At 46.9% G+C, this 27,967-nt stretch overlaps 4 protein-coding genes across 7 annotated transcripts; 3 read left to right on the top strand and 1 right to left on the bottom strand.

The window, feature by feature from the left end:
* The first annotated feature begins 504 nt into the window (after positions 1–504).
* LOC108023698 (skin secretory protein xP2) lies at positions 505–3,019 on the top strand. The gene is made up of 3 exons (XM_017093325.3): positions 505–671; positions 742–1,524; positions 1,702–3,019. The coding sequence occupies exons 2-3, from the start codon at positions 792–794 to the stop codon at positions 2,400–2,402; spliced, it is 1,434 nt and encodes a 477-aa protein (XP_016948814.1). The 5' UTR covers positions 505–671; positions 742–791; the 3' UTR covers positions 2,403–3,019.
* Positions 3,020–4,780: 1,761 nt separating this feature from the next.
* LOC108023695 (60S ribosomal protein L22) lies at positions 4,781–7,399 on the bottom strand. The gene is made up of 3 exons (XM_017093319.3): positions 7,311–7,399; positions 6,496–7,125; positions 4,781–5,205 (listed from the first exon to the last, which is right to left on the bottom strand). Exons 1-3 carry the CDS (start codon positions 7,320–7,322, stop codon positions 4,939–4,941), a joined length of 909 nt encoding a protein of 302 aa, XP_016948808.1. The 5' UTR covers positions 7,323–7,399; the 3' UTR covers positions 4,781–4,938.
* Positions 7,400–8,342: 943 nt separating this feature from the next.
* Positions 8,343–11,444, top strand: LOC108023692 (vacuolar protein sorting-associated protein 4). Of its 2 annotated transcripts, none has more exons than XM_017093316.3 (5): positions 8,343–8,507; positions 9,287–9,426; positions 9,546–10,407; positions 10,577–10,805; positions 10,873–11,444. In XM_017093316.3, exons 2-5 carry the CDS (start codon positions 9,291–9,293, stop codon positions 10,972–10,974), a joined length of 1,329 nt encoding a protein of 442 aa, XP_016948805.1. In that variant the 5' UTR covers positions 8,343–8,507; positions 9,287–9,290; the 3' UTR covers positions 10,975–11,444. The 2 variants fall into 2 exon arrangements, with proteins under 2 accessions (XP_016948805.1, XP_016948806.1); XM_017093317.3 differs by having other exon boundaries at positions 8,351–8,415.
* A 1,379-nt stretch (positions 11,445–12,823) lies between these two features.
* On the top strand, positions 12,824–27,709 carry LOC108023287 (uncharacterized). Of its 3 annotated transcripts, none has more exons than XM_044093175.2 (7): positions 12,824–13,057; positions 22,091–22,345; positions 22,405–22,705; positions 24,268–24,860; positions 24,926–25,385; positions 25,441–25,840; positions 25,920–27,709. In XM_044093175.2, the coding sequence occupies exons 3-7, from the start codon at positions 22,651–22,653 to the stop codon at positions 27,388–27,390; spliced, it is 2,979 nt and encodes a 992-aa protein (XP_043949110.1). In that variant the 5' UTR covers positions 12,824–13,057; positions 22,091–22,345; positions 22,405–22,650; the 3' UTR covers positions 27,391–27,709. The 3 variants fall into 3 exon arrangements, with proteins under 3 accessions (XP_043949110.1, XP_043949109.1, XP_016948067.1); XM_044093174.2 differs by having other exon boundaries at positions 22,091–22,349; XM_017092578.3 differs by having other exon boundaries at positions 22,048–22,705.
* Positions 27,710–27,967: the final 258 nt, after the last annotated feature.

The raw sequence follows: 27,967 nt of genomic DNA, 5'->3' as shown, positions 1-27,967 counted from the left end.
AAAACAGTCGGTATTTTAGCTGTGCGCCTTGATTTGGCCAAACTACGATGAAAAAACAAAAAGGAAAAATCGCATTTTTGACTAAAATCTGAATCACGTAATTTTGACAAAATCGGAATCCCATTTTTCGGCATAAAGAGCGAAAATAAACGTCAGATCGAGGAATGTCGTACCCCGTTGAGCTCGTTGCTTAATTTCCAGTCTATTTGCATTTAAACCTAAACATTTTTAACATTTTAGATTTCTTCGAAAAAATCCTGCTGCAAATTGTGATAATTTCCCCTAAAATGATTGGGATCGTTAGCAGGGAAGCAGGACTTGCCCAAACTACGATTAAAAAACCAAAAATAAATGTAGTATCCTTGGCAAAATTGGGAGTCCCCTCTTTTGAGATTTTAACAGCTCTGTTAAGATGCGTCGAAATCTAACAGCGGCGGATGCATCCCTAGCAGAGCTGTTAGGAGTGGCCACGAAAATACTGGAAAATACTGAGCATCGATTGCCGATTACCGATGCCGCAAACATCGATGACTCGATGGCAACATCGTTTCAAAAGTGAAACTTTCAACGATTGTTAATTTTATAACCGACAAGTCGACTGTTGCGCGCGGAAAAAACGAAGCAGCTGCAAAAACGAGCCCAAGCAACGGCGTCATCCAAAACGGGTTTCTGTAATTAGCATGCACAGCAGTGGCCGCTGACTTACGCTCATCGCTGGCGTTTTTATTGCGCTCTTTGCAGTCTCGTCTTCTTCGCACGGGCGAAGCACTAATCCCCGGAATCCGGATCACATGATGACCTCCAGTGGCGGTGCGGGCGCCCACGGCGCCTTCGTGGCCTGGGCGGTGTTCGCCCTGCTGCTGACGCACGGCGGCGGTGTTGTGGATGCCCGCCGTAACCAGGGCAATAACCAGCGCAAGCCCTCCTCCTCGTCCTCGTCCAGCTCCTCCAACTACGGTCACGTGACGCAGCCCAGCTACAACACGAACGGCCATGCCGCCGGCAACTCGCACGCGGATGTGGCCAAGCTGAGCTACCCCAACTACAACTCGCAGCCCAATCGCCCCGCGGCCGCTGGCTCCCCGGCCGCAGGATCGGCCCCTCAGCCGGGCTGGAATGTGCCGCAGGGCCCGCCGCCCGCCTACTCCGCCTCCAATCCCGCCGGCGGTGCCCGACCCAACATGCACGAGCCGCCGCCGGCCTACCATGCCCCCAACTATGGAGCAGCTCCTCCTAGCTATGGCGCAGCCACTGGATCCAATGTCCATCAGCCGCAGTACTCGGGAGTGCCGGCGGGTGCCACCTACTACCCGGCTGGCGGCCACAGCGGCGGCTATCCCTCGAACTTACCGGCTGGAGCCACCTACTACCCATCCGCCGGACAGGTGCCCATGGGCGGTGGCTACCACCCGGCCGCTGCTCCGCCTCCGGGAGCCACCTACTACCAGGCGGGCTCTGCCCTGCCGCCCGGAGCCACCTACTACTCGGCGCCGCCCCAGCAGTCCTCCTCTGGCCTTGGCTTCGGTGAGTTCTGGCTGGGATTAGCATATAGATGGCTTACATTGAATCGATTTTACGCATTTCGCATCTCGCTGGCTGACTCATATTTGCCTTAAGTATTAACCCCGTTCGTGACCATGTTTGGTGTTATTTTAAGCCTACACATCTGTTTCGCCACTTTAATGATTAATTTCTTCGCAGGCACTGGTCTGCTGGCCGGCGGCCTGGGCGGTGCTCTGCTGGGCCACGCCCTCACACCCTCGGGCGGCAGCTCCTCCTCGCAGCCGGTGGCCGCAGCTCCAGCTGCTGGCCAGGATCGCATCATCATCATCAACAATGGCGTGCCGGTGAACGCCACCGATGGCACCACCGTGATCAATGCGGGTGGCGTGGCCGCTGCTCCTGCTCCTGGCGCTGCTGCTGCCCCGATGCCGCCGTCCAACGTGACCCAGGATGGCCAGGAGCAGCCAGCCGTGCCCATGGCACCCATTGCGCCCATGGCTCCCTTCAATCCGGACGCCTCCAACATGACAGCGGCCCCAGGAGCTGACGCAGCCGCTGCTCCGCCACCGGCTGGCGGCATCATTTGCGTGCCCACCAAGGTGAACGAAACGGACCCGGCTGACAGCACCAAGACGGTGGAGGTGGAGAAGATCGCCTGCTACCCGGCGCCTCCGCCGCCGGCTGCTCCGGCCGGCGAGGGACCAGCTCCGCTGGCCCCCATGGCGCCCGCCCAGCCGGGAGCCCAGCAGGTGCAGCAGACCCAGGACGTGGCTGCCCCCGTGCAGGCCTCCGTCAAGGCCAACACCAGTGGCGCCCAGTGCCCGGGCGGACTGACCGGCCAGAGCCTGCTGCTCATGCTCGTGTGCGGAGTCCTGGCCAAGCGCTTCGCTGGCTTCTAGGCAGCACGCCTCTGGAATGTTCCCGGCCGCCTTGTGTGCACACCTGCCCCGCTCAGTCACCCAGACCCCAGCACCCAGCACCCAGCTACCTGACCACCTACTGTACCTTCCTACCCAGTCTTTGCGGCCTCGGCGCACTCGCTTGTTTGCCCTGGCCAAGATCGATAATTCCGGGCGCTAATTGGACGAATTGTTGACCTAAGCCGTACCATCTCCGATGACAGTATTCGCGGATAAACAAGCTGGCCTCCCAGTCTGGATTCCCCTCCCAAGGTCCCCTCCCCCTCCCACTGGGCCCTCAATTGTGATGATTGGCGACGGGAAGGGTCGCCCGCAACCGGACCCGACCCGACCCAGAGCCAGAGCCGGCCAGTTCCAGTCCCAAACCATCCCGGTGTGCGCCCGAAACCAAGCAAACATTCGAATATCTCATAGCACTATATGTAGCCCCAGACGAAGTGAACGTGGGTTCCCACTAAAGGTGTATATTTTTCTAGAATCGTTAGCGTAATCGTTGCCTGTATCGTTGTTTTGTATCGTCGTAAGCAGACGTATTTGTTGCACTCAATTGTTGAATTAAATAAAATAAAGCTTTCGCCTACACCAGCGCACTCGGAGCGGCGGGTTTCATTTCGCTGGCATTGCTCATGCGAGCCCGAGCCAAATGGGGCCCAGCAGTGGTTCCATGGCGGTCCCCCGCGGCTGTCCGGACTATTTTGGTCCGCCTGTTTTCGCCACGGCCGCAGAGAGGCGTTCCCTGAGCGACGGGCGGGCAAACAAAGCGGGTGACAAGCGCTCGGAAATTGCAAATATTTGGGGAGACACGACATCAGGCGGTGCCATCCGGAACATGCCCAGTTGGCGGCGCTGTGGAACAGGGCTTGGGTCTCCGAGATCGAGCTATGTGCAACGCAGTTCCACCTGAGTGACTCGCACTGGTACCCACCCATAACAAAAGTCGGTTAAAAAATAATTATGCCTGCGTTTGCTATAAAAACTGGATCGACTTGGAATATTGATTAAACCTGCGGAGGTTACTTCTAATAGAGTGGTACTCCAAAGATATACTGGGTTATTGAACCGAAGATTTAATGATCATGGTAAAAATAGTTTCTTTTAGTAATTTTATGGACTATCCCATCTATATCTACATTAAAAGATAACCAATATTATTAAAATACTGATCAAATATTACACCTTTCTTTATGATACCATCTAAAATATGGTACTTTCAGGATCTAACAATCCTATAAAATCTTTAAATTAATATAACCTTCAGATATTTTCAAAAACTATTCTCTACATCTCTATTAAAAGGTAATAAATCTTTCGAAAAGTTAAACATCAAACTTAATGCCTTATCTTTTGATATCCTCTTAAAGGGAAGTATATATTGTACCATTATATCATATTAGAATTAAAGTACTTTACAGTAATATTTCGTATAAAAGAGACCTTTAAAATAATATAACCTTATGCCTTTAAAAAAATATGTTTTCAAACTATAGAAATAGGTAAAAAATCGTAAAAAAAAAACAACAATAAAGTGAATGTCTTGGTTTATGATACCATCTTAAAGGGCATTAACTAAAAGCTGTCAGGATTTAACAATTCTCTAAAATATAATCTTGAAAGTAATATATTTTTAAAAACTGTACTATACTAAATTATATAAAATATACAACTATAGGTCTTTATTCTTGATACCCTCTGAAAGGGCAGTTAATATTCTAGCATTATATCATCATAAAAGAGGTTCTTTAAAGTTATATTTACGATATAACTTTCTTTAACGTGTAACCGTATGCCTTCCCAAAAATATACTTTTTGACTACATATAAACGTACAAAAATGAAGATAAAAATATTTAATAACAAACCTAATGCCCTCACTTATGATATCCCTGAAGAGCAGTAAATATTATATCATATTAAAAAATGTTCTACAAACAAGTATTTCGTATGCAAGCTTTTTTAATATTATAAACCCTTTAAATTCCAAACCTTATAGTTTTAAAAAATTGAACATTTAACTCAGTGCCTCAACTTATGATACGCCTTTATAGGGCAGTGGGCACTTTCACCACATTGGGCAACGAAAGCAAGCCATCACGAAAGAAAGCGAGACAGAGAGAGTGGACCACCAAGCTTTTTATCGAGTATACAAAGCACTCTGTCGACTAGCGAATGTTTTAAGTACCCGGCTTAACCACAATTTTAAAGCTTTTAACAACCCAAGTATCTTCAACCCTACAAACTCGTCCGCAGAAGCCCTGCCAATCCGCTGGTCCAACGATCTCCAGATCAACTTGTACTTGAGAATGCAAGTACACTCCTTATGCAACTATAGTTGCACGACCAATTGAAAACACAAGCATCAACAGTCCAGGTTCCCACACAAGCGTTTATTGCGGCGAGCCCGGAGGGATTTTTTCCGTGGGTTCACACCTTGTTAGCTTATAAAAACACGCCCGCTCGCAGGACGTGAGATGAACAGTAGAAACGAATGTAAACCTAGTGCTCCGGCTGGGCGCAGCTTACTCGGCGTCGTCGTCCTCGTCGTCGTTGGAGCTGATCCTGAAGTAGCGCAGCTCGTACGAGTCCTTCTCGTTGGCCACCACGCGGATCCAGTCGCGCAGGCTGTTCTTCTTCAGGTACTTCTTGGTCAAGTACTTGAGGTAGGCCTTGGAGAAGTGCACGTCGGAGCTGACGTGCAGCTTCAGCTTGGAGCGCTCGAAGGTGACGTTGTTGCCCAGGTTGTTCACCTTGCCGTTGACCTTGAGGCGGGCCTTCACGTACTTCTCCTGCGGGCGGAAGGGAATAGATGGGCTCGGGTTAGTTCTGCTTGCATCTGGGCGGCGTCTGCGGGGCAGCTGGAGGAGCTAATGTCTCTGTCTTTGTTAAGGCCAAGAGTCGAGTGGGTAGAACAGAAGGCCCAAATAAAGAAGAGTGACCAATTTTTTGATGTGCCACTGAGTACACTGCCATCAGAGCGACGCACGAGGCTCACTCTCTGACGGCAAATCGGCGTGGCCTGGTGACAATCCAGGTGATACATGAGCAGCGATGGGGATTGGAGCCACCAGCTGGTGGGGCACTAACAGAGCATATTCCTCATTAGGGATACTCAGTGCCTGCTGGCTCCATTCCCCATCCCTGAAAGCAGCTTAGGTGGTAGTTACCTGATCCTGTGGCGGGGGCGGGGGCGGGGGCGAGGCTCGTGGGGATTCTGCGCCCTGCTCCTCAGCGCGTTTAGCGCACTCGGTTTGCCCACTAGCGGGTGTACTCAAGACAGAAGGGATGTTCACGGAGGAAGCACCTGATGCTAACTACTAGTCGGGAAAACCTGCAGTGCCACGAAGAGGCGGACACCGTGAGCAGGGCGCACTATGAATTTTGGCCTGAGGCGCCACGGCTGTGGACGCACTCAACCCAGGGCCCACCACGTGGCGGTACACATAGCACGGCTTGACGCTGTTCACAGACGGTTGCACCACTGGCCAGTGCCAGGTCACTGGCGGTCAGTGGCTACCCCGTTGTGCAGTGCCCAGAGCCCCTTGACAACTAGCGCGATTGGGAGGCGCTGCGGAGGAACACGTGTGCCCCCCTTGGGGGCAGCGAAAGATTCGATACGACATGCTTTGGGAGCGGACATGATACAAGGCTAACTACATGGTCTACGGTTGGTGCTGTTCCAGGAGTTGTTAACCGCCGGCGGCACGGGTAAGGTCCGCTGGCAGTTTATCGCCAAATGGAGACTTCACTGTAACCACAACTTTTTATCCAGAGCCCCTGGTTAACTTGGAGGGCAATGAAAAGCTTGGTGCGGTACAACTGATACTGATACGCAGGCTAAACCCCGGCCATTGCTTTCAGGCATTCGGAGGGAACTCATGCCCTTTTAGGGGCATCTAGTGATCTTAAAAAGGGAGCCAAGGTTACTCACTGTTTTCATAGAAGATTAAATACAGAAAGCAAACTTAAATATAGATCTAGAGGCTCTCAAAGCCCTTGAAAGCAATGACCGATCGTAGCCGGATGCTGATACTGAGCGGGATGGGTGCTAGGTGCCCCTGGAGAGGCCAGCTACTTACGAAATCGGCCACATCCATGATGCTGTCCTCAGCAATGTTGGTGCAGTCGATGGTGAAGCGCAGCGACACCTTCTTCTTCTTCTGTCCCTTGCCGCGGAGCACGTTCTTCTTGACCACCTTGCTGGGAGCAGGGGCGGCGGTCTTGGCCTTAGGCTTGGGCGCGGGCTTGGCCACGGCGGGAGCAGCAGCAGCTGCGGCCGGAGCGGCAGCAGCAGCCGGAGCAGCGGCGGCGGCCTTGGCGGGAGCAGCCTTCTTGGCCGGAGGAGCGGCAGCCGGGGTGGAGGCGGCCTTCTTGGCTGGGGCAGCCTTGCCGGCGGCGGGAGCAGCAGCGGCAGCCTTGGCGTCCTTCTTGGGAGCAGCGGCGGCGGCAGCGGGGGCCTTCTTGCCGGCATCCTTGGCAGCGGGCTTGGCGGCGGCTGGCTTGGCTGCTGCGGGCTTGGCAGCGGCGGCCGCCTTCACGTCCTTGGCGGCCTCGGGCGCCTTCTTCACGTTCTTGGCAGCGGCGGCGGCGGGCTTGGCAGCCTCAGCCTTGGGCTTCTCCACCTTGCCCTTGGCGGCGGCGGCGGGAGCAGCCTTCTTCTCGGCCGGCTTGGCAGCGGCGGCCTTGGTATCACCCTTGTTGGTCTTGGCCTGGAGGAGCACCGAAAAAAAAGGAGAACAAAAAGGTCACACACACGTTCGTTGGCTTCCGAGGGCTGGGTTATTCCACTCCTGGCCACCGCCCATCGGCGAGCACCAGTTGCACAACCTGCAGCACCCTTGGAGCACCCGGGGGTCGGCCAGTCGCGAATTCCGCCCGAGTCCGGAGCACTTACGGTTGGAGCCATCTTGTCAGTCGAAAACCACGAGGAAAAAGAACAGAAACCGGAAGCGTTGGCAAGAAGAAGAGAAGGCCGGCGTTGCCAGACCGGGGCACTGCGAAAATACCGAACAGTCACTCGCACGAACGCTAGCAAGGCATGGGAGCCCTGGTGTAGCCGCGACTCGAACCATCGATTTAATTTGTTGTGCACTTTTATATTTACAACTAATTTATTTATTTATATTACTATTTATTTATTTATATTATTAATAATAAAACGGATTCCGACTTCCACTCTTTTACTTTTTTTTGGGGGTTTTAAGCAAGGCCAGAAGACCGACGGTTTTGTGTAGATAACACTCTAAGCTGTCAAATTCAACCACATTTTTTGGGATATTATTTGTTGACCCATTTTTCATTTCTTGCAATTAAGATTTTAGTCAAAAAACTTCATTTTTCAGCTGTTTTTCAGTCGTAGTTTGGCCAATTTAAATCATACGGCCAAAAGACCGACAGTTTTGATCAGCTAGCATCCTGCCACTTTAAGGGAAATTTATTTTTTGACGGATATTTCCATTTTTGCAGGGAGTTGTGTCATGTTTTTAAATTCGGATTTTAGTTAAAAATATTTTCACGGGCTGGCAACTCCATGTACTTCCCAGTATTTCGCTCGTCAGTACCGACGAAACAGCTCGAAAAAGGCTAAAAACAGCTAGATGTCAAAGCTTATTGATTTTTTACAGTTTAAAACTATATTTTCATTTATTTTATTGTTATTAAATTTAGGAAATAACTTAATTTAATTGCTCACCTACAATACCTAACATTTTAGAACTGAAATTTGGGTTTCTATAAATGCCTTTGTAAAACTCTTTAAGATGGGAGAACAAATTGCTGCAGATCTATAAGTAAGACTTTGCAACATTTATATAATAATAATTTGTAGTACAACAGGTATAGACGCTGTAAACTTCTACCCGATTTTAAACGGCGCGCCCAGACGGATTTCTAGTGTGACCAGCGGCGCCGCCGTGGCGCCGCACTTCGGCCGCAGCGGTCACTCTGGCAAATAAAAAAAAACAAGACGTCGTCATTTGCGTTGGAATTCCAACAAAATAGTTAAGTTTCCTTTTGTTTAACACCTCTCGATCAGCCAGCGAGCTAGCCAGAGCCGATTGCCTGGATTCGGAGCGAGTCAGCCAGCATAACCGTGAGTAGGCCCGCGTCGCCGCCCCCGCCCCGCCCCCGAGTGCGCGACTGGTGTTTTCGCCAATGCCGCTGTGTGTGGAGCATTAGTCATGCCCGCAGATTCGATTTTGCTCGCGAACTGCGTCACCGAAGGACCCTGAAACCGGACTCGGAGTTGCCGCCGCCCCGGGGACTGGGGGACTGAGTAGCCCTCCAGTCCTCTTCGATTTTCCACGGCGGCCGGTGGGTGGAAGCAGAGGAGCCTGGCTTTCGGTCGCCGCATCCCCATGGGGAGGGGCCCATACTCCCCGAAACATAGCCCCTAAACAGTGTGATCCCTGGTTGGGAGAGCCAACTCAAGCTGGAAAAGCATCATCACTTGTGTACCCATGGTATACATACATGGGCACGCATAAGTTGGTTAGGATCCCGTCCTGGGTGGTTTGCACAAATCAATAGGGGTTCCATAAGTTATAACCGTCACCTCTGCTAGGAACACAAACAATACAATTGTACTATGAATACTGTGCATATAAGGGCTTTATTGTGCTTAATGTACATAAAAGCCTTGCTATCTGCAATCCTTAAAGCAGGCTTTACAAAGTAAATACTATGAAACGTTTTAAAGGTAAAATAACTAATGGATAACACAATTTCCTATTATTGTGCATCCCTAAAATAGGGCAAACAACTTCAGAACTGCAAGCCCCAAAAATCACTCCATTTCCCAACCTCTTGCTTAAGCAGCCCATGATATCATCGGTGACGAGTAGCTAACTTGGTAACTCTTCCATTTTGCAGCACTATGGCAGCCGGAACCACACTACAGAAGGCCATCGACCTGGTGACCAAGGCCACCGAGGAGGACCGCAACAAAAACTACGCGGAGGCACTGCGTCTCTATGAGCACGGAGTGGAGTACTTCCTGCACACCATCAAATGTAAGAGAGCCTAAATGCATCTAAAGAAATAATTATTAGAGCTACTGCCACTTCTCCCAACTTATTTTGTTATCAACTAACTTCTTACAAACGTTTATAATGTATGTCTTGCCCAACAGATGAGGCGCAGGGCGAGAAGGCCAAGGACTCGATACGGGCCAAGTGCCTGCAGTACTTGGACCGCGCCGAGAAGCTGAAAGAGTACCTGAAGAAGGGCAAGAAGAAACCGATCAAGGAGGGCGGCGAGTCCAGCGCCAAGGACGACAAGGACAAGAAGAGCGACAGCGACGACGAGGACGGCGACGATCCCGAGAAGAAGAAGCTGCAGAGCAAGCTGGAGGACGCCATTGTCATAGAGAAGCCCAAGGTCCAGTGGTCCGATGTCGCCGGCCTGGATGCCGCCAAGGAGGCGCTGAAGGAGGCCGTCATCCTGCCGATTAAGTTCCCGCAGCTGTTCACCGGCAAGCGTATTCCGTGGAAGGGCATCCTGCTGTTCGGACCACCTGGTACCGGCAAGTCCTATCTGGCCAAGGCCGTTGCCACGGAAGCCAACCGCTCCACATTCTTCTCGGTGTCCAGCTCCGACCTGATGTCCAAGTGGCTGGGCGAGTCCGAGAAGCTGGTCAAGAATCTCTTTGAGCTGGCCCGCCAGCACAAGCCCTCGATCATCTTCATCGACGAGATCGATTCGATGTGCTCGGCGCGATCGGACAACGAGAACGACAGCGTGCGGCGCATCAAGACCGAGTTCCTGGTGCAGATGCAGGGCGTGGGCAACGACACCGACGGCATCCTCGTGCTCGGAGCCACCAACATACCCTGGGTCCTCGACTCGGCCATCCGGCGACGGTTCGAGAAGCGCATCTACATTCCGCTGCCGGAGGCGCACGCTCGCCTCGTCATGTTCAAGATCCACCTGGGCAACACCACGCACGTGCTCACGGAGCAGGATCTCAAGGAGTTGGCCGGCAAAACCGAGGGGTATATAATCTGCCTGGGCTTGATCTGTGTGGCAATTGTACAAAATCCTGTTTAACCTATAGGTTAAACTATCCTGCTGCTATCCCTTGTTGCCACACATAATCAACCACCTTTTTACACTGTTCATAATTAGAATGGCAAACTAATTGATTGATTTTCCGCGTTGCAGCTACTCTGGTGCGGATATATCGATCGTGGTGCGCGACGCCCTGATGGAACCTGTGCGCAAGGTGCAGACTGCCACGCATTTCAAGCGGGTGTCCGGACCCAGTCCCACCAACCCCGAGGAGATTGTCAACGACTTGCTGGTGCCGTGCTCGCCGGGCGACCAGGGCGCCGTCGAGATGAACTGGATGGATGTGCCCAGCGACAAGCTCTTCGAACCGCCCGTGACCATGGTACGGACTCCGGGTTTACCCACCTTTCCACCCCTTGCTGATGTTATTCTTTATCTTCTCCCACCAGCGCGACATGCTGAAGTCGTTGTCGCGCACGAAACCCACTGTCAACGAAGACGATCTGAAGAAGCTGCGCAAATTCACAGAGGACTTCGGCCAGGAGGGCTAGACACGATCCCCGCCAGACACCGTCAGCACCACCAGCTAATTCTAATTGTTGCCTATTGCATAAATTCAAACACGTTTTTCTTCTGGCTCTCCTTAAACCTTTTTTTTTATTTTATATATATAATAATGTGTATTCATACGAAATATGGTTAAATTGTAATTCAAATTCGTCGAGCGATTGCCACACAGACAAAGACAGAGGCGGGATGCAGTGAGCGAGGAGCGAGAGCGGGTGGGATTGTTGTAATCACAAAGTCAATGTATTTTTGTACTCTTAATGTTAAGCGATAGAAGAAGCCCGAAAACCAATCTGAATGCCGCGCTTGCGCAATATTTGCCACCTGACCGGACCGCATCGGGAGGAGGAGGAGGGGAAAGGAGAGGAAGGAGCAGGAGAGTCTTAGCGCAGCCGAGCAAACCTATTTAAAATGTAACGTACCAGAAATAAATACGAAATTGTATACCTACTAACTGACAGCCCGAGAATGCCAATGCGCTGCGAGGCGGGGATTCCCCGCCGCCGCAAGTGACCCCATTCGAATGTGAGCCGCCAGGTGGGTGGTGGTGAAACCAAAAGAGAAGGAGCACTCCGGCCCGAACTGGCGCAAAGAATGCGCCACGTTCGCCGCCTGCCCTACATGCGGGGCGATAAGATCTTTCTGCGCTGCCAGCGGCCCACCAGCATAGGTTCGTTTCTGGCCGATCGGCCAGATTCATGTTGCGGCCGCCGGCTGCGCACCGTGGGACTGCCAGCAGTTCTGACCATTATTTCGGTTTAATTAAAATCATATTTAATTTTCTGATTGTATTTTTCCGCAGATCTGAACTATATTGTATTGTGAAGGTCCATTTTTATTTTAGGTTAACATAGCTTTAGTTATTTTGGCTCCATTTAGGTCAATAAAATAAATGCTGTAAAGTATCCATCAAGGAGAACTACTTTTTCTTGGGAAAGGGTTCTTTTTAGAGTAAAAAATTGTATTTATTTGAATTTTTTGAAGATATTACCATTGGAATACTACATTTAATTTAAATTTCCATTTGCTAACAAGAAAATAAATTTATTTTTAACACTTTTGAAGATATTACAAGTGGTTTATTAAATGTAGAATATTATAATGAGAAATTGGATATATTTTCTAACAATAAATGTAATTTGTCAGATTTTTTGAAGTTATAACATTTGGAATATTAATTTTGTGTATTATATTATAATGAGAAATTGGATCAATTTTCTTAAAATAAATGTAATTTATTATATTTTTTGAAGTTATAACATTTCTAATATTAAATTTAGTGTATTATAATGAGAGATCGGTTCCATTTCCTAACAAGGAATTAAATTTATGATACCTTTTTTGAGATATTGCTATTTAGTATATTATAATGAGAAGTTGAATCCCTTTTCTAACATTAAATGTAAAGTTATAAGAATTGGATTTTTATGTTTAGTGTTTTATAATGAGAAATTTAATTTATTTGAATTTCTTTTTAAGATATGTCAAAAGAAAATTATATTTAGTGTATTATTATGAGCAACCAGTTCCATTTTCTAACAAAACCTTTTATTTATGCTAATTTCTTTGGAGGTATTGCAATTGGAATATTAATTTCGGTGTATTATAATGATATATCGGTTCAATTTTTTACCGAAAAATTTTAGTTTTTTCGAAGATATTTCAGTTGTTTTATTAAATTTGGTGTGTTATAGTGGTATATGGGTCCCACAGTGCGAGGCTTGGGGCTCCGAGTGGCGGTTGTGGGGCTTGCGCTCGGGTTCGTGGGTTCGGCTTCCCCGGTGCGACTTCGGCCGGGCTTTGGCTGGAGTCTTCAGTTGATCTTCAGCCGCAGCGGCTAGAGGTTCGAGATTCCGGGATCGGTCCGCGCTCTTTTCGGCCACTTTTCGCCCGCACTTGGGCAGTTCCGTTACGTGAGTGCAGCGCCGCCGTCTGCGTTGCACAGAGCCGAGATACAAAGATACAGAGCCGAGAGATACAGATACGCGGCAACAACATTTCTCGGTTTGATTTGCGCAACTTCGCCTTTGGCGAGCAGCGTGAAAAGCCCGATACCAGAGCCGAAAAGTGCGTATTCGTTGTGATTTGTTTTGTTTGGTGTGCCAGTGGCTGTGCTTTTCGAAGGTGCATTAATTGCCTGGCCTACGGGCCTGGCCCTTGGCTGGCAGACTTATTTGATCTCTTTTTTTTGAGTGCGGTCGGTGGTGCACGCAGGAAAATATTTACTATTTGCCCAAAGTCACTGATAAAGTAGTGAGAACAAATAAATGTCAGCTTGCTGTTGGTTTAACGTAAATATTTATAAACTAAGCACAGGCCTTGTTGGATGGTGTCTTTTTCGAAAGTTTACTGTGTACAAAATATGTGGAACGTGTTTCAGGTGTTCATTGTGGTTTCTTATAATAGATATTCGGAGTTTTGTATTTTAGAATTCAATTTTGGATTATTTATTTTATGTGGCTTTATACCAATGTTTTTAGATATTTTCTTCTAATACTGTCATCACAAAATGCAATCCTGCACAGTAAAATTAGTTTTGATCTTGATAAAATTTAATAAAATATATAATATAATATTTTAAATGTTACTTCAGGATATATATAACCATAACTGACTATATAAGAAATGAACAATACCTGACTATAATATAATATAATATATATGGCTTCTAGTGTTTCGGTGTGTCTTAGCTCCTTTACCATTAGGTGTGGGTCCTAGGAGCATTTTCCAAAAGAGGGCGGGGCAAGCAGGGGGGCATTTCTTGCAGTGTACTGCTGCCGCTGCCGTGGTGAAGCGCAACTTTCACGCGCTTCAGGTGAAAACCGTGAGCAGGGTCCGAAATAAGCGAAATGAAGAAGAAGTCGAGGTTGAAGCCGCACAGCAGCCGAACTCGCGTAATTTGTTGTTATTTTTTTCGCTCTGCCGTTGTTGTTATTGCTTTTGTTGTGGCTGGCGACTCTGTTTTTTACCCCCAAACATTCGCAGTGTCTTACCCATTTTTTACGGGCCTTACTCTGTGCTTTTGGCTACTGTTTTCTGTGTCAGCCGCAGCTTTGCGAAACTATTTCAGAAATGCATTTGTCCGACTGCCTGAGTTATGTGCATAAAATTAGGAGCACATCGCCCGCTTTTTCTGAGTGTAGAGCGGCCTGCATCCAGCTTGCTCGGTTTTTCTTCTGGGCAGCAGGCGCATATTATGCATGTTTCGATTAAACTTGTTTGCAGAGGCGTTCACATCCCCCCGCCCCCTGCAGATCAGAAAAAACTAAAATCATGCTGACATTGACACGAATTGTCGACGGCAGCCACAAGTGAGAAAAACTGAAAATAAAACAAGCAGACAAGACACCACAAACAAAAGTCAAATCACACAGTTTAAAGTTGAGAGCCAAACGAACTGCCAACTCCGAATTTATGACTAAGATTCGCGCTGTGCGCTCCACAATTAAAGTGCATAGAGTTCCACCAATGCCAGGCGCCAGCAACAACGAGGTGTATTAATTTGGCTTACAAATTTGTTTTGGCTTAGTTCAGTGGCGCGCTGCAGAGAAAGAAAATGATGTGTATATTTTTTACACATTTATTTGTTATTATAAAGGTGTTGAGCATCCATTCCTAGAGTTGGGGGAGTTGGAAGTACATGTATCATAGATATCATATGAGTTCCATTGTGTATATTTTCTATATATTTATTTGTTACTATAAAGGTGTTGAGTTGGGAGAGTTGGAAGTACATATATCATACGATATCATATGAGTTCCATTGTATTACATTTGTTATTATAAAGGTGTTGAGCATCCATACCTAGAGTTGGGAGAGTTGGAAGTACATATATCATAGACATCATATGAGTTCCATTGTATGTATTTTTTATATATTTATTTATTACTATAAAGGTGTTGAGTTGGGGGAGTTGGAAGTACATATATCATACGATATCATATGAGTTCCATTGTATGTATTTTTTATATATTTATTTATTACTATTCTGTTGAGAATCCATACCTAGAGTTGGGAGAGTTGGAAGTACATGTATCATACGATATCATATGAGTTCCATTGTGTATATTTTCTATATATTTATTTGTTATTATAAAGGTGTTGAGTTGGGGGAGTTGGAAGTACATGTATCATAGATATCATATGAGTTCCATTGTATGTATTTTTTATATATTTATTTATTACTATTCTGTTGAGAATCCATACCTAGAGTTGGGAGAGTTGGAAGTACATGTATCATAGATATCATATGAGTTCCATTGTATGTATTTTTTATATATTTATTTATTACTATTCTGTTGAGAATCCATACCTAGAGTTGGGAGAGTTGGAAGTACATACATCATACGATATCATACGAGCTTATCGCATATCCATTGCATCTTGTGGGCCCTTTTTCTCCCGGTGTGCCCCTCGGAGGCCCCTTTGGAGGCAGAGCAAGCGATCGAAGACCCAGCGAACAATCAGCTCTTGATGACGGTCGGCCGTTGATTGGTTACCACCTGCCCGGGTGGATTGGCCCGGGGACAAGGTCGTTTACCACGCATATTATCAAATGCAAGGGGGCATTATGCCTGCTAAATGCTGGAAAATTTCCTCAAATTATTTGGGCGCAATTTGCGGCATAATGGCTGCATTCACTGTGCTTACCCTTGCCTCGATCACCTGTCTCTCGACACGCTTGTTGTTTCACTTCGCATATATTTTATTTGTCTATTACTCGAAGTTCCCGGTGAGGGAAGTATGATTGCCTGGAAAGGGGACCATAAAAAGCGGCGCAAACAAATTAAATTTCTTCTGTTCTTGACAAAGTGAGGCAAGGCGTGTAATTAAAAGAATAATTACTCTTTATCTGGTGTGCTAAGTGAGGCTGTCATTACGCTGGCCACGAGAGTGGAAAGCCGAAGATAATTAGGAGCTCTAGATCTTCCGGCTCAGGTTCCGGGAAAACGCTCTGTTTTAAATATTTCCTTGCGGATCAGGCACTTAGTTTTGAATTTATTAAAATGATTACTATTACTGCTTTAGAAAGCCCTTTTACGTACTTTTTGCCCCGTGTACTTCTTCTGCGGTAATAGTATTCTTGCGGCTCCCCCCGTCTTCTCCACTTAACCATCCCATTGTCGTTGGGTAACTGGGCCAGAAGGTTTCGTAAGCCAAGAAATGATATAGTAGTGCCTGATTGGGTCAGCTCCGTGAACCATAACTGGCAACCTGATGCTGTCGCCGGGAAATGACAAAAGAGTGCTGCTGCTTGGACTCGGAGCTTGGAGTGTGGAGTGTGGAATGTGGCGTTCCCGAAAAGTGTGTCACACATAGGTACACTGCACGAACACAGCTCGTAGAGCGTGGCCGGGCTTTGTACTCACCATTGTGGAACTCCACCGTTGCATCCCCTGACTTATGGAATATTGTTTATTGTTCACATGTGGCCGCTGTTCTGCATCGCCAATGAGGCTGGCGTGGCCCACGAAAAGTTCTGTGTTTCGACCGTAAATAGCAGGCACTAATTGCAGGCAGAAATGCACAGGAAAAAATAAGAGGGAGCCCCGAGCTAGCTATTATTTTTATTAAAAAGAACAGGGAATATGAGCGGTTCTAAGAGGACATTCTTTGTTTCGCTATACTCGATCTCCTTTAAGTTTGTTTATTTTTCCCATCATTTTGGTTTGCATGTTGCCCTAGTTTGTTTCCGTGTAGCCATCAGTGGGTCGAAAATCGCCAAGACGCGAGCGGAAACTTTATGCTTTGCTGGTTTTCGTTATATTTTCTTGCCCCAACTCTGGCGCTCGGCTTGAATCCGATCGGCTTCCTCCCTTTTTTTAGTGGCTGGGTCCGTCGTAACAAACAGGAAACTATCTCTTGCTGCCATGCGAAATTGGCCAAGGAAACTTAGATATGTATGCATTTTCGGTTTTTGGGTTTTCCGTACTTCTTTTAATGTAGCGCTTTTGGTTTTTCCAACTTGCAATCGGACATCAGCCGCCGGTGGCACGTTCGTTGCCTAAGTCTTTCGTTTGGCGAGTGGCATTTTGCCCAAAAAATGAGAAGGAAAATGCGACGACAGGGGAAACCCCATTAATGTCCAGACAGTTTGGACAGTAAAAGGTTGAGAGGGATAATCCTTGGGTTTTCAGAAAATTTTCACGAATTTATTTTGAATAACAAGAATATTTCAAAAGAGTTTGGAAACATAAATTGCTTTATGCTTTTTTACGACTAACAATTTTCGAAATCAGACTGGAAACCTATAAATCACACTGCATTTCCTAACTTCTTGTTCGATTTCTCAGTGGAATTTTCTGGTTTGGGTTTCAGATAGCACTAATAATAAAAGTTTTAGCTACTGCACTCAGGTTTTTACGCTTTTTTCGACATGAGCACATACTCGACCACCTGTCAGTCTGTTTTTGGCTTGACAAATCAATCAAATCGCTCCATGCGAATTTCGATTGCACAAAACACAATGCGAAGACAATGCACTGGTATTGTTTCTGTTTTGTTTTTAGCTTTTTCGTGTTTCGTCTGGCATTTGGCAATGCCGAGTGGCCATTTCCATTGTCCGTCATTCGCTTGGCTCACGTCCAGAGTTTAATGAGACATTCCGCCGGACAGATGGACGGGCAGAAGGTAGAAAAACAGAAAACGCTGTACTCCACGAGCCACGGACTGCACTTTTCCTTGGCACAGTTCGCTTTTCTCAATCGATTTTCAGACTTTCCCAGCCAGTTCTCAGTTCGTCTCACTTTTTCCCATTTAAATAGCTGGTACACTCGGGAAAATCACGAGTGTACTGTATACAACGCTGTATGAGGGAGTCAGAAATATCAAAATTTAGAACAAATTACATAGTAAAATATATATATAACAGAAAATGACTACCGATTTGATAAAATATGTTATCAAACCCTTGCAAAAAATTGAAAATTTGCGAAAATTTTAAGTCCTTTGGGTATTGGACCATTTTTGACCAAGTTACAGCAAAAAAGGACGAAGGGAAAAGTCGAATTTTCGCCAAAAAATTAAATCCTTATTTTTCGCGCCAAAAAATTCAGATTTTTGGCCGAAACAAAAAAAGTAATGGTCCAAGAGTAGAATGTCATACCTTGCTGAGCTCGTAACAAAATTTCCAGTCAATTGGCATTCACACCTTAAAAATTAATTTTGCGAAAAATTTTCGCAAAAAATGACGATGCTACCCCTTGCAAAAAAATCGAAAATTTGGCAAAATTTTTAGTTTTTAGAATCGGCCAGGAAATGACTGCGCTCGATTATGTAGTTTGTTAGCTGTTCACAACAGTGCGTCTTTTGGGGTTCGGGCCATTTTTGACCAAGTTACAGTAAAAAAGGACAAAGGAAAAAATCAAATTTTCGCCAAAAAATTAAATTCTTATTTTTTGCCCAAAAATTATCAGTATTTTGGTCGAAACAAAAAATGTATTGGTCCAAAAGTACAATGTCATACCTAGCTGAGCTCGTAACAAAATTTCCAATAAATTGGCATTCACACCTTGAAAAATAATTTTTTGAAAAATTTTCGCAAAAAATGACGATGCTACCCCTTGCAAAAAAATCGAAAATTTGGCAAAATTTTTAGTTTTCATAATCGGCCAGGAAATGGCTGCGATCAATTATCTAGCTTGTTAGCTGTACAAAACAGTCTTTTGGGTATCGCACCATTTTTGACCAAGTTACAGCATAAAAGGACGAAGGGAAAAGTCGAATTTTCGCCAAAAAATTAAATCCTTATTTTTCGCGCAAAAAATTCATATTTTTGGACGAAACAAAAAAAGTAATGGTCCAAGAGTAGAATGTCATACCTTGCTGAGCTCGTAACAAAATTTCCAGTCAATTGGCATTCAAACCTTAAAAATTAATTTTTCGAAAAATTTTCGCAAAAAATGACGATGCTACCCCTTGCAAAAAAATCGAAAATTTGGCAAAATTTTTAGTTTTCAGAATCGGCCAGGAAATGACTGCGCTCGATTATGTAGTTTGTTAGCAGTCCAAAGCAGTGCGTCTTTTGGGGTTCGGGCCATTTTTGACCAAGTTACATTAAAAAAGGACAACGGAAAAAATCAAATTTTCGACAAAAAATGAGATCCTTATTTTTTGCCCAAAAATTATCAGTATTTTGGCCGAAACAAAAAAAGTATTGGTCCAAAAGTAGAATGTCATACCTTGCTGAGCTCGTAACAAAATTTCCAATAAATTGGCATTCACACCTTGAAAATTAATTTTTTGAAAATTTTTCGCAAAAAATGACGATGCTACCCCTTGCAAAAAAATTTAAAATTTGAGAAAATTTTAAGTTTTCAGAATCAGCCTGGAAATGACTGCGATCAATTATCTAGCTTGTTAGCTGTACAAAACAGTGCGTCTTTTCGGTATCGGACCATTTTTGACCAAGTTACAGCAAAAAAGGACGAAGGAAAAAATCGAATTTTCGCCAAAAAATTAAATCCGTATTTTTCGCGCGAAAAAATTCAGATTTTTGGCCGAAACAAAAAAAGTAATGGTCCAAGAGTAGAATGTCATACCTTGCTGAGCTCGTAACAAAATTTCCAGTCAATTGGCATTCACACCTGAAAATAGTATATCAGATTGTCACCTGACACTTTCAAAAATATTATCGAAAGTAAATCGATCCTAGGAAGATATCTAAGAAATCTTAAAGAAATCTCCTACTTCTTATTTTTCCCCGTGCACTCTGAGTTTCTATTTTGAAGTACTTGCATGTGCTTTTCCTTTTGCGGAGATCACAGCCACTAATTCTTTGTAATGAGCTGAATTAGCCGCCAAACGCGAGAATGAGCAGCGGCCAGCGTCGGAGAAGCCAAATTGGGTTAATCTATTTGAAAGTGGAAGCGTTGGCCGCGGCACCGCAGATAGACACATAAAAATCGGCTTCTTACGGCGCTCGTGCGAAAGCCACCTAGAACCACTGCTCGGTGCGTTACTTTCCATTTTGCTGGCCACATTCGAGTGGGACCTGGCGAGGTGATGCTGACGCTTGTCCCCGCTTTCTCGGAAAGCTCACCTGTCGCCTGTCTTCATTCTTTAACGGCACTCGTCTCTAATTTCGCTTTTCGTCGGACCCATCAGCTGGGGCTGTTCACACGCTGCGAGGCGAACAAAGGGCCCAGACCCCGTCCCCACCCGGCGATAATTATGTGCTGACATCCGCTCGGATCGTGGGGCATGGCTAATGAAGGGGCGATCGGTTCGGTCACGGCAGTTGAGGAAGTCACCATCAGCAGGATGCAGAAAACCCGAGGAAAAGCCGGCGTTTAAGGCCTCTTTACTTGACAAATGGCGGTCTTTTACTAAAATTATTTGAACCGCTTTGGTAAATGGCTCGTGAAAGTGCAGGGCTCTACTCCATGGTTAGGGCTGCCAAGGTGCTTCAATGACATCCGCTTAAAATTATAAGATTGCCTAATTAATTTCTGGTTTAAAAAAGAAATTGGTTTCCACGGGAAATCACTTATATTATAATATTTTCGCTTCTTAGAAATATACTTAACCGTGCCCATTAAATGAAATTTTATGAAACTCTAATAGATTTCTGAGGAATTGAGCTTCCGGCTTTAAATATTTGTGGCTTTAATAACATAAATATTCAAACTTATTTTTCATCTTGGTCATTTCAATATTTATAAGCATGCGTCATTCAATTAAATTTTTGAGCAAAATATTAGGTTTTACAATCTTAATAATTCAATTTGATTTGATTTTATAAACAATAAATATATTAACAATAATAATATATTAATAACATTAGGGGCTAATGTATGAAAGATACAATTCTAATTTTACATTATCAACATATCTGCAATAACTGAAATTTAGGTTACTAACAGGTTTAGCAATCCGGGTCTTGTTTTAGTTTTTGCCAAAGAGTTCTGTCGAAATTCAGCGTTGCAGCGTTACAACTGCATTCGTTGTCCACTGAAGCGATGACAAAATAGTTCGTAGCGCTGCCTAAGTATCTGACAAATATATCTTTCTGCGACTACTGTTGCACAATCGCCGGTCTTCGGATGCTAATTGATAGATCACGCCGCCCGCCCAACGAAAGTGAAAAGCTGTTGATTGAAGACCGCGTTTGTTAATCGATGGGGGAAACAGTTCGAGTGCGGTTTCGGTTTCGGTTTCGGTTTCGGTTCGAGATACAGATACAGATTCGGTTTCCAGCTTGTCGTTTTTATGGCCAAAGGTTTCACTTTCGTTTGTCACATTACGGGCTCTGCGCCTGAGTCACGCCCCACGCCACAGCACTCCCCCTGCACTTTGAGGCCGAGTAAATTAGCCAAAAGCCAACAAAAGCGGACGGCTGTTGGCTTTGTCTGCCAGTGCCTGTTGACCCAAATGTGCGAGGCGGCCAAAAGCGGTCGGGCGGGATTTGGCGGCCAGAATGCGCGGCAGTCAAGTGTAAGGTCAACGGACTGGCGCCGCAAGAGGCAAGATGCGTGCGACATGAGCCATGAGACCATCGGGCAGTCGCACATGCGCAACATCCTGTTCGGGCGCCAGTGCAACCGGCCTATTATACAATGGCCAGCGGCTACACGGAGAGAAAGAGTCAGCAACTGGCTTGGCAATCAAACGAGGGGGGAATATATGAAATTCTTAAAATTAGAATTTCTAAAGGAATTTTTATTTTTATTCACTTTTCTTAAGATCATATTTTGAAGTATTACAATATTTTCTAGGCATATAATTAGGTCGTTTAAATAGTAGATAAACCTGACCTAACTTACCTACCTACTTAGCATTGAAAAATAAGGAGAAAATTCTAGAATTTATATGTTTGGAATCTTCTAAGGAAAGGTTTTTAGCTTACGCCAAAACATATAACACGTAACATTAGAGTATTACATAGTACTTTTACAGCACTACACTCTGCGATAACTTGTCGCTATTCTGTCGTACTTATTAACAAAAACATTTAAAGAGCTTAGTGCTAGAGCTAGAGCTCATAAACGTTGGTTCATCAAGAATATTATTATACTTTTAATGGCTTTATATGTACACACTTTATTCCCCTGTGTAGCGCAACCGTTTAACGTGTGTGAGTCCGACTCTTCTGATTGCAGACGACTGATCGCCGGCCATCAATCAGGCCATCAATCAGTCAATGCCGCTTGTCGCAAATTGGAGCTGGAGTCGCAGCCGCTCTCCCTTCTCGGAGAAAGCCACCGTCTGCCACACGCTTCCACCGGAGACACAGATACAGAAAGAGCTACAGATACAGGCTGAAACCTGGACATTGGATCAATACCGGCGGACTCCAGGGCGCCAATAGATTTGGCGACACTGTCGCTGGTGGTGTCTGCCTGCCTTTTGGCTAAGTCAGTCAGTGAGTCAGACACTCGAACTTGCAGTCATAGTTATAGTCACGACTCCGCAGCCACATCCACGTTGTCTTCGCTTTGGCTCTGGTTTTTGCTGCTGTCGCCCGGCAGGTTCACAAATAAGTGAAAGTGAATTTGTTTATTGTATATTTTGCTATTACCAAAGCGAAAGAGACGCATAACAGCATTGAGACAACATCTGCAGTCCATTCAGTGAGGAAAATCAGAGGCACAGGGAGAGATTGGGGACTTCGATCAATGAGGATCGCAGTGGTGCGGCCAGAACTACACACGAACTCAGCATGTTGAGTGCGAGATACTTTTTGCTGGCGGCGCTGATTTGCCTCTCGGGAAATGGTGAGTATACGCCCCGTGGACTCCATTAACTAATTGCCAGGCGGCGACGCGGGGCATTAACAAATTTACTTAGTGCTCGACTTGTGTTTGCTCCTAACGAGTGTCTGCCTGTCCATGTGAAAATGTGTGGTGGTGAGTGGGTGAGTGGGTGGTGCGGTGATTGCCGCAATTGAGGAGACGATCAACGAACCACTTCACCGCGATGATTGCGCAATGGTCCAGAGAGCAGCTCTTTGAGAGGGATATGGGTTTACACAAGGAGAAATAGTGGAAAATGTGGGTCACCCTCTTAGAGCCCAAGGATTTTTCTTGCAAATGACTTCATCAGCATTCCATAATTACCACACACACTTCATCGACTTAAGAGTTGGCTTAATATTTATTTTTGTGAATTCTATCACCAAGCTTAAGCCCACTTTCGTCGTTTTTTTCTGTGTACCTTGCATGTTCACAAGTGTCTGATTGTCTGCGCTGTGAAGGTAAAACCAATAAAGCAAAGAGCGTCCAAGATTAGTTTACCCTTGGGCTGAGCCATGGCTTGAAGAGCTGAGGATCTTCAAATTGCCCACATATTTATGATTAAATTAATATGGCATTATTTTCCCTGCGCATCAAGGACACAGAAAGTTGAATTTAAAAAAGATTTCTTAAAAATACAAGTTAGAGCACAGACAACATAGATTTAAATACACTCAAAATATCATATTTATTTATTTATTATTTTCGGCTTGGATATCTATATGGCGCTATACTATTTCCCCACTTCCTTTTCCAGAAACTAGAAGCTCGTCGGGCAGACGACGCGTGTTGACAATTTTGGGCTTGGTGGACTTGGCTACTGCCTCTTAGTTTTGGCTTCGGTTTCAGTTTCGGCTCTTAGGTTTTTAGGCATTGGGTGTTTTAAAAACGCAATCACGCTTCGGCGATTTATCATACAAGCTCGCACACGAGTAGCGCAGTTATGTCATCCGCATGGCGTGCGTTTCGAATCGTCTGAGTGCCGAGGGGCACAGGGAAAACGTAAGACGGAAAATTAAAATTAAAATAATTCACGCGTTGTCATTGGAAAGAAATTTTAAGTAGTTGTCACCACCTTAATAACTGTCGATCGGATTGGGCAATAGGTGTTACATCAGGCAAATGATGACACTTGGGGTGCGGTCATGTTGTCCCTCCGAACTAAGCTTTCTATTATGACTGTTCTAAGATACTTACTAACCTTCGGAACTCATTAAAAGTAATTCATTTAAATTATCAACATGGACAATAGGTGCTTACATGGAGTGGCTATCCATGCTCTTCAAACTAGATCCCAGTATCAGTATCTCCTGTAACAAATGTGTTGTATAAGATCCGAAAGATTATATACTACGAATTATACCACTTAAGTGGCATAAAAATAGGTGGGAGGAGCTATGGCCAACTTGGAAACCCCAAAATCGATTTAAGTCCAAAGTATCTGACTGCGGACGTGCTTGCCATGCACATAACCGTATTTCAGGAATTTATTTGGTTTTTATAACCGACTGATTCACATTTCCCTGCCATTTCTGGATTTATAGCCCTCGCCCAGGAAGTGCCTAGAACTGCGAGCTTAGCGCCCTCGCGGGAAAACTTCGCGGAACTATCGCAAGCGGTGCAGGATTCGCTGGTGGAGTACGAGGAGCGTCAGCGGGAGCGACTGCGTCGAGGCCACCGCGCCAGAAGGGCTGTGAAACGGGTCTGCTATGGCGAACTGGGCTGCTTCGAGGACTCCGGCCCGTTTGCCTACCTGGAGATGCTGCCCTCGTCGCCGGAGGAGATCAACACCAAGTTCTACTTCTACTCCACACGCCAGCGATCCGATCGTCCGCTGATGGAGCTGTCCTTTCTGAACATGACCAATGCCTTCCGTGGCAAACGGGAGACGGAGGTCAGCACTAGTTCACCGGAGGGCAGTGGCAGGTCCTCCTCCGCCTCGAGTTCCCTGAACTCCTCCCCAAACTCCACCCTTACCACCGAGCGCCCTGTTGGTGGCGGGCAAAAGAAAGCCACTCCCTCAATTGATGACCTCGAGGGATTCGATGAGCTCTCCGTTCGGGTCATTGTCCACGGCTTCGGCTCAGCATGTCCGCACGTGTGGATCTACGAGATGAAAACGGCCCTCATGGCAGTGGTGAGTGGGACTGGGATACGCATTTATACACTACCCTGTTTCATTGCACATACAACACTTTTCAGGAGGACTGCATTGTGATCTGCGTGGACTGGGAGAATGGCGCCACTTTTCCGAACTATGTGAGGGCTGCGGCCAATACGCGCTTGGTGGGCAAACAGCTGGCCATGCTGCTCAGGAATCTCCAGCAGCACAAGGGTCTCGACCTAATGCGCACCCATGTCATAGGATTCAGTCTGGGGGCTCATGTATCCGGCTTTGCCGGCGCTGAGCTGCCTGGACTATCGCGGATTACTGGCCTGGATCCGGCTGGACCACTCTTCGAGGCCCAGCACCCGAAGGTGCGACTGGACAGCAGCGATGCGGAGTTCGTGGACGTGATCCACTCGAATGGCGAGAATCTGATCCTGGGCGGCCTCGGCTCCTGGCAGCCCATGGGCCATGTCGACTACTATCCCAACGGTGGACGCGTGCAAACGGGCTGCTCCAATCTCTTCGTGGGTGCTGTCACTGATTTTATATGGTGTAAGTGGAATATTTTATTAAAGTAGCTAGAACTTATTTTACATATTTTTCACAGCTGCCCAGGCTGCAGAGGACGAGGAGGGTCGTTCGTTGTGCAACCATAGACGAGCCTACAAGTTCTTCATCGACTCGGTGGCGCCGCGTTGCTTGTTTCCCGCCTTTCCATGCGCCAGCTACGATGACTTCCTCAAGGGCAGGTGCTTCCCCTGTGCCCAGGATGATGAGGACCTGGCCGAGGGCGTTCCAAGGTGCGGCAACATGGGCTACTATGCCGATCGATCCACGGGAAGGGGTCAGCTGTACCTGCTTACCCGCGAGGAGGAGCCCTTCTGCGCCCACCAGTTCCAGCTGCAGATCTTTAACTCCTTCAACGACCTACCACTGCGCACTATAGGTCGTCTGGAGGCGATCCTCGAGGGAGATGGTGGACTAAATGAGACCTTTGAGATATCCGAGTGCGTATGGTTTTAAAAAATATATTAATATAGAAACCACTTTTTACTTAGTCTGACATTCTTCTTTGTTCCTCCACAGGAAAGACGATGCGGAGTTCTTCGCCGGCGACATAGTATCCAAGATTATTGTGCCCCATCCGGCGCTGGGATTCCCCACCACCTTGAGCCTGCACTACAAGTCGTATAGTGGGTGGCTGAGCAAGGGTCTGCCCCACTGGGACATTGACAAGGTGGTGCTGACGGACAGTTTTGGCCGCAGCCACTCCTTGTGTCGCCCCTCAACCAAACTCAGCAGTGGAAGTCCGGTACGCCTGCGCCTTCAGGCGGGCAACTGTGAGCTGGACAATCAGGAGGATTATGGGGCATACACCATCCAACCGGGAAATCCCACAGTGTCACCTACCGAGGTGCCCGACTCCAGCGTCCAGGAGTCGGGTCTGGCGGCATCGGTGGATGGCGTGGAGACGGCGAAGCAGCGCAAGGACATCTTCAACTTGGGCACCAGCTTCAAGCTGGCCCGCAATCAGACCTATCCGCTGGACCAGGGCGACGAGCTGCCGTGGCAGCCCATTTTGGTGGGCAACTCGCTGGATAACGAGACTGCCGAGGCGGCGGAGTCGAGTAGAAGTCTCTCGGACTCGGTGGCCGGCGAGATCTTTGAGCCCGTGCTAAAGGATCGCAGGCTGGCCGTGAATAGGGGTCGAAATCTGCAGGACTATGGCACCACCGACAGTCCGGAGATTGTGGAGCCTGTGCTCAAGGCCACCACGCCGCGTGTTAAGCAGGGCAAGGATCTGGATTTGTCGGAGAGTGAGTTGGCCTCTGCCGCCGATGGCATGGTCAGCACATTGGGCGCCATAAGTTCTGCTGTTGCTGGCTCCTCTCGCCCGCTCATGCCCGCCAAAACGATGACGCAGGTGGGCACAGGGCGATCCCCGGATCCGGATGAGCCGCAGACCGTGCAGCTGCTGCCATTCCGGTTGGGGGAGCTCCTCCAGCGGGCGGAGCGGTATGCCCGGGAGACTCTTTTGCCCCTCATATCCGTGCAGGCGCCGCGCTTCTTCGGCTTCAATGTAACGCCCCACGATCGCGAGGCACTGCGTCCGGGGGAGTCGCGCAAGCCACGCTACATTCCGCGCTATGAGGAGTCGGCCTTTTTGAACACCAGTACTTCGAGTGCCAGACGGCGAACGCAGAAGGCCTCGCGAAGATCGGCAGTGGAGCAGAGGAACCTCTTCCGGCTGATGCGATCGCGGTCCACCAAGGAGAATGATTCGGGGGAGAAGGTGCAGGTGCAGGAGCAGCAGGGACAGCCGGAGCAGCAGAACGAGGTGAACTACTACACCAATGTCCTGCAGTCGGAGTCGAGATCCATGCGTCCCGAGGCACCGGAGTACAGACCCGTCTTCATCGATCTGCCCACCTACAAGCCGCAAACCTCTGCAGTTTCCGCCTCGGCTGCTGTCTCCACTCCCCTGGCATCCGCTGCCGCTTCCGGTTCCGTTTCGAGGGCAAGAAGGCGCGGCAGATCCCCAAAGCTGATTCCCTGATATTTGGATACTCGAATATCTAGGCCGTCCCGCCATTAGGGGATGAACACTTTGTGATATGCGCACCGGATCGATCGTGGCTATGGCTCAGCTCCGAAGAGAAACCCCCTCCTACCAATCCCATTTACCACTCCATTACACTCATCCTCACACTGTAAATATCCGAACGAGAAAGCAAAGGTACACACAGCATGAAATGGAATTTCAAATCGTGGAATCTGCGTAGAATAAGGCATTGAGTATAAGATTTTAAATGTGAGAAATTTAGGTGTTAAGATAAAACATACCGTCAGAGTCTCGACCTTATGATAACAGAAAATAGTGATTGCTTTTTACTTTTTGGGGGGGCTAAAGCAATGGAAATTGTCAATAATATATTATTTTTTCGTCTTAACTAAAAAATATAACTTAAATATACAAGGCGCAAAATATTTACCTATTCTGTTAAAAATACTGCTTGCGCATAGTAACAGCGATCAACTGCTTGCAGGCCTGTTAGCGGCTGTCAGTTCACAATAGGCACGCACTGCTTACTTACTCACACTCAAATCGAAATTCAAAACTGCATTGAAAGGCG

The sequence above is a fragment of the Drosophila biarmipes genome, chromosome X, assembly GCF_025231255.1.
Source record: "Drosophila biarmipes strain raj3 chromosome X, RU_DBia_V1.1, whole genome shotgun sequence".
In the NCBI taxonomy this organism is placed as follows: domain Eukaryota; kingdom Metazoa; phylum Arthropoda; class Insecta; order Diptera; family Drosophilidae; genus Drosophila; species Drosophila biarmipes.
Note: the sequence above shows the minus strand (reverse complement) of the source record. Positions and strands in the feature narration are given on the sequence as shown.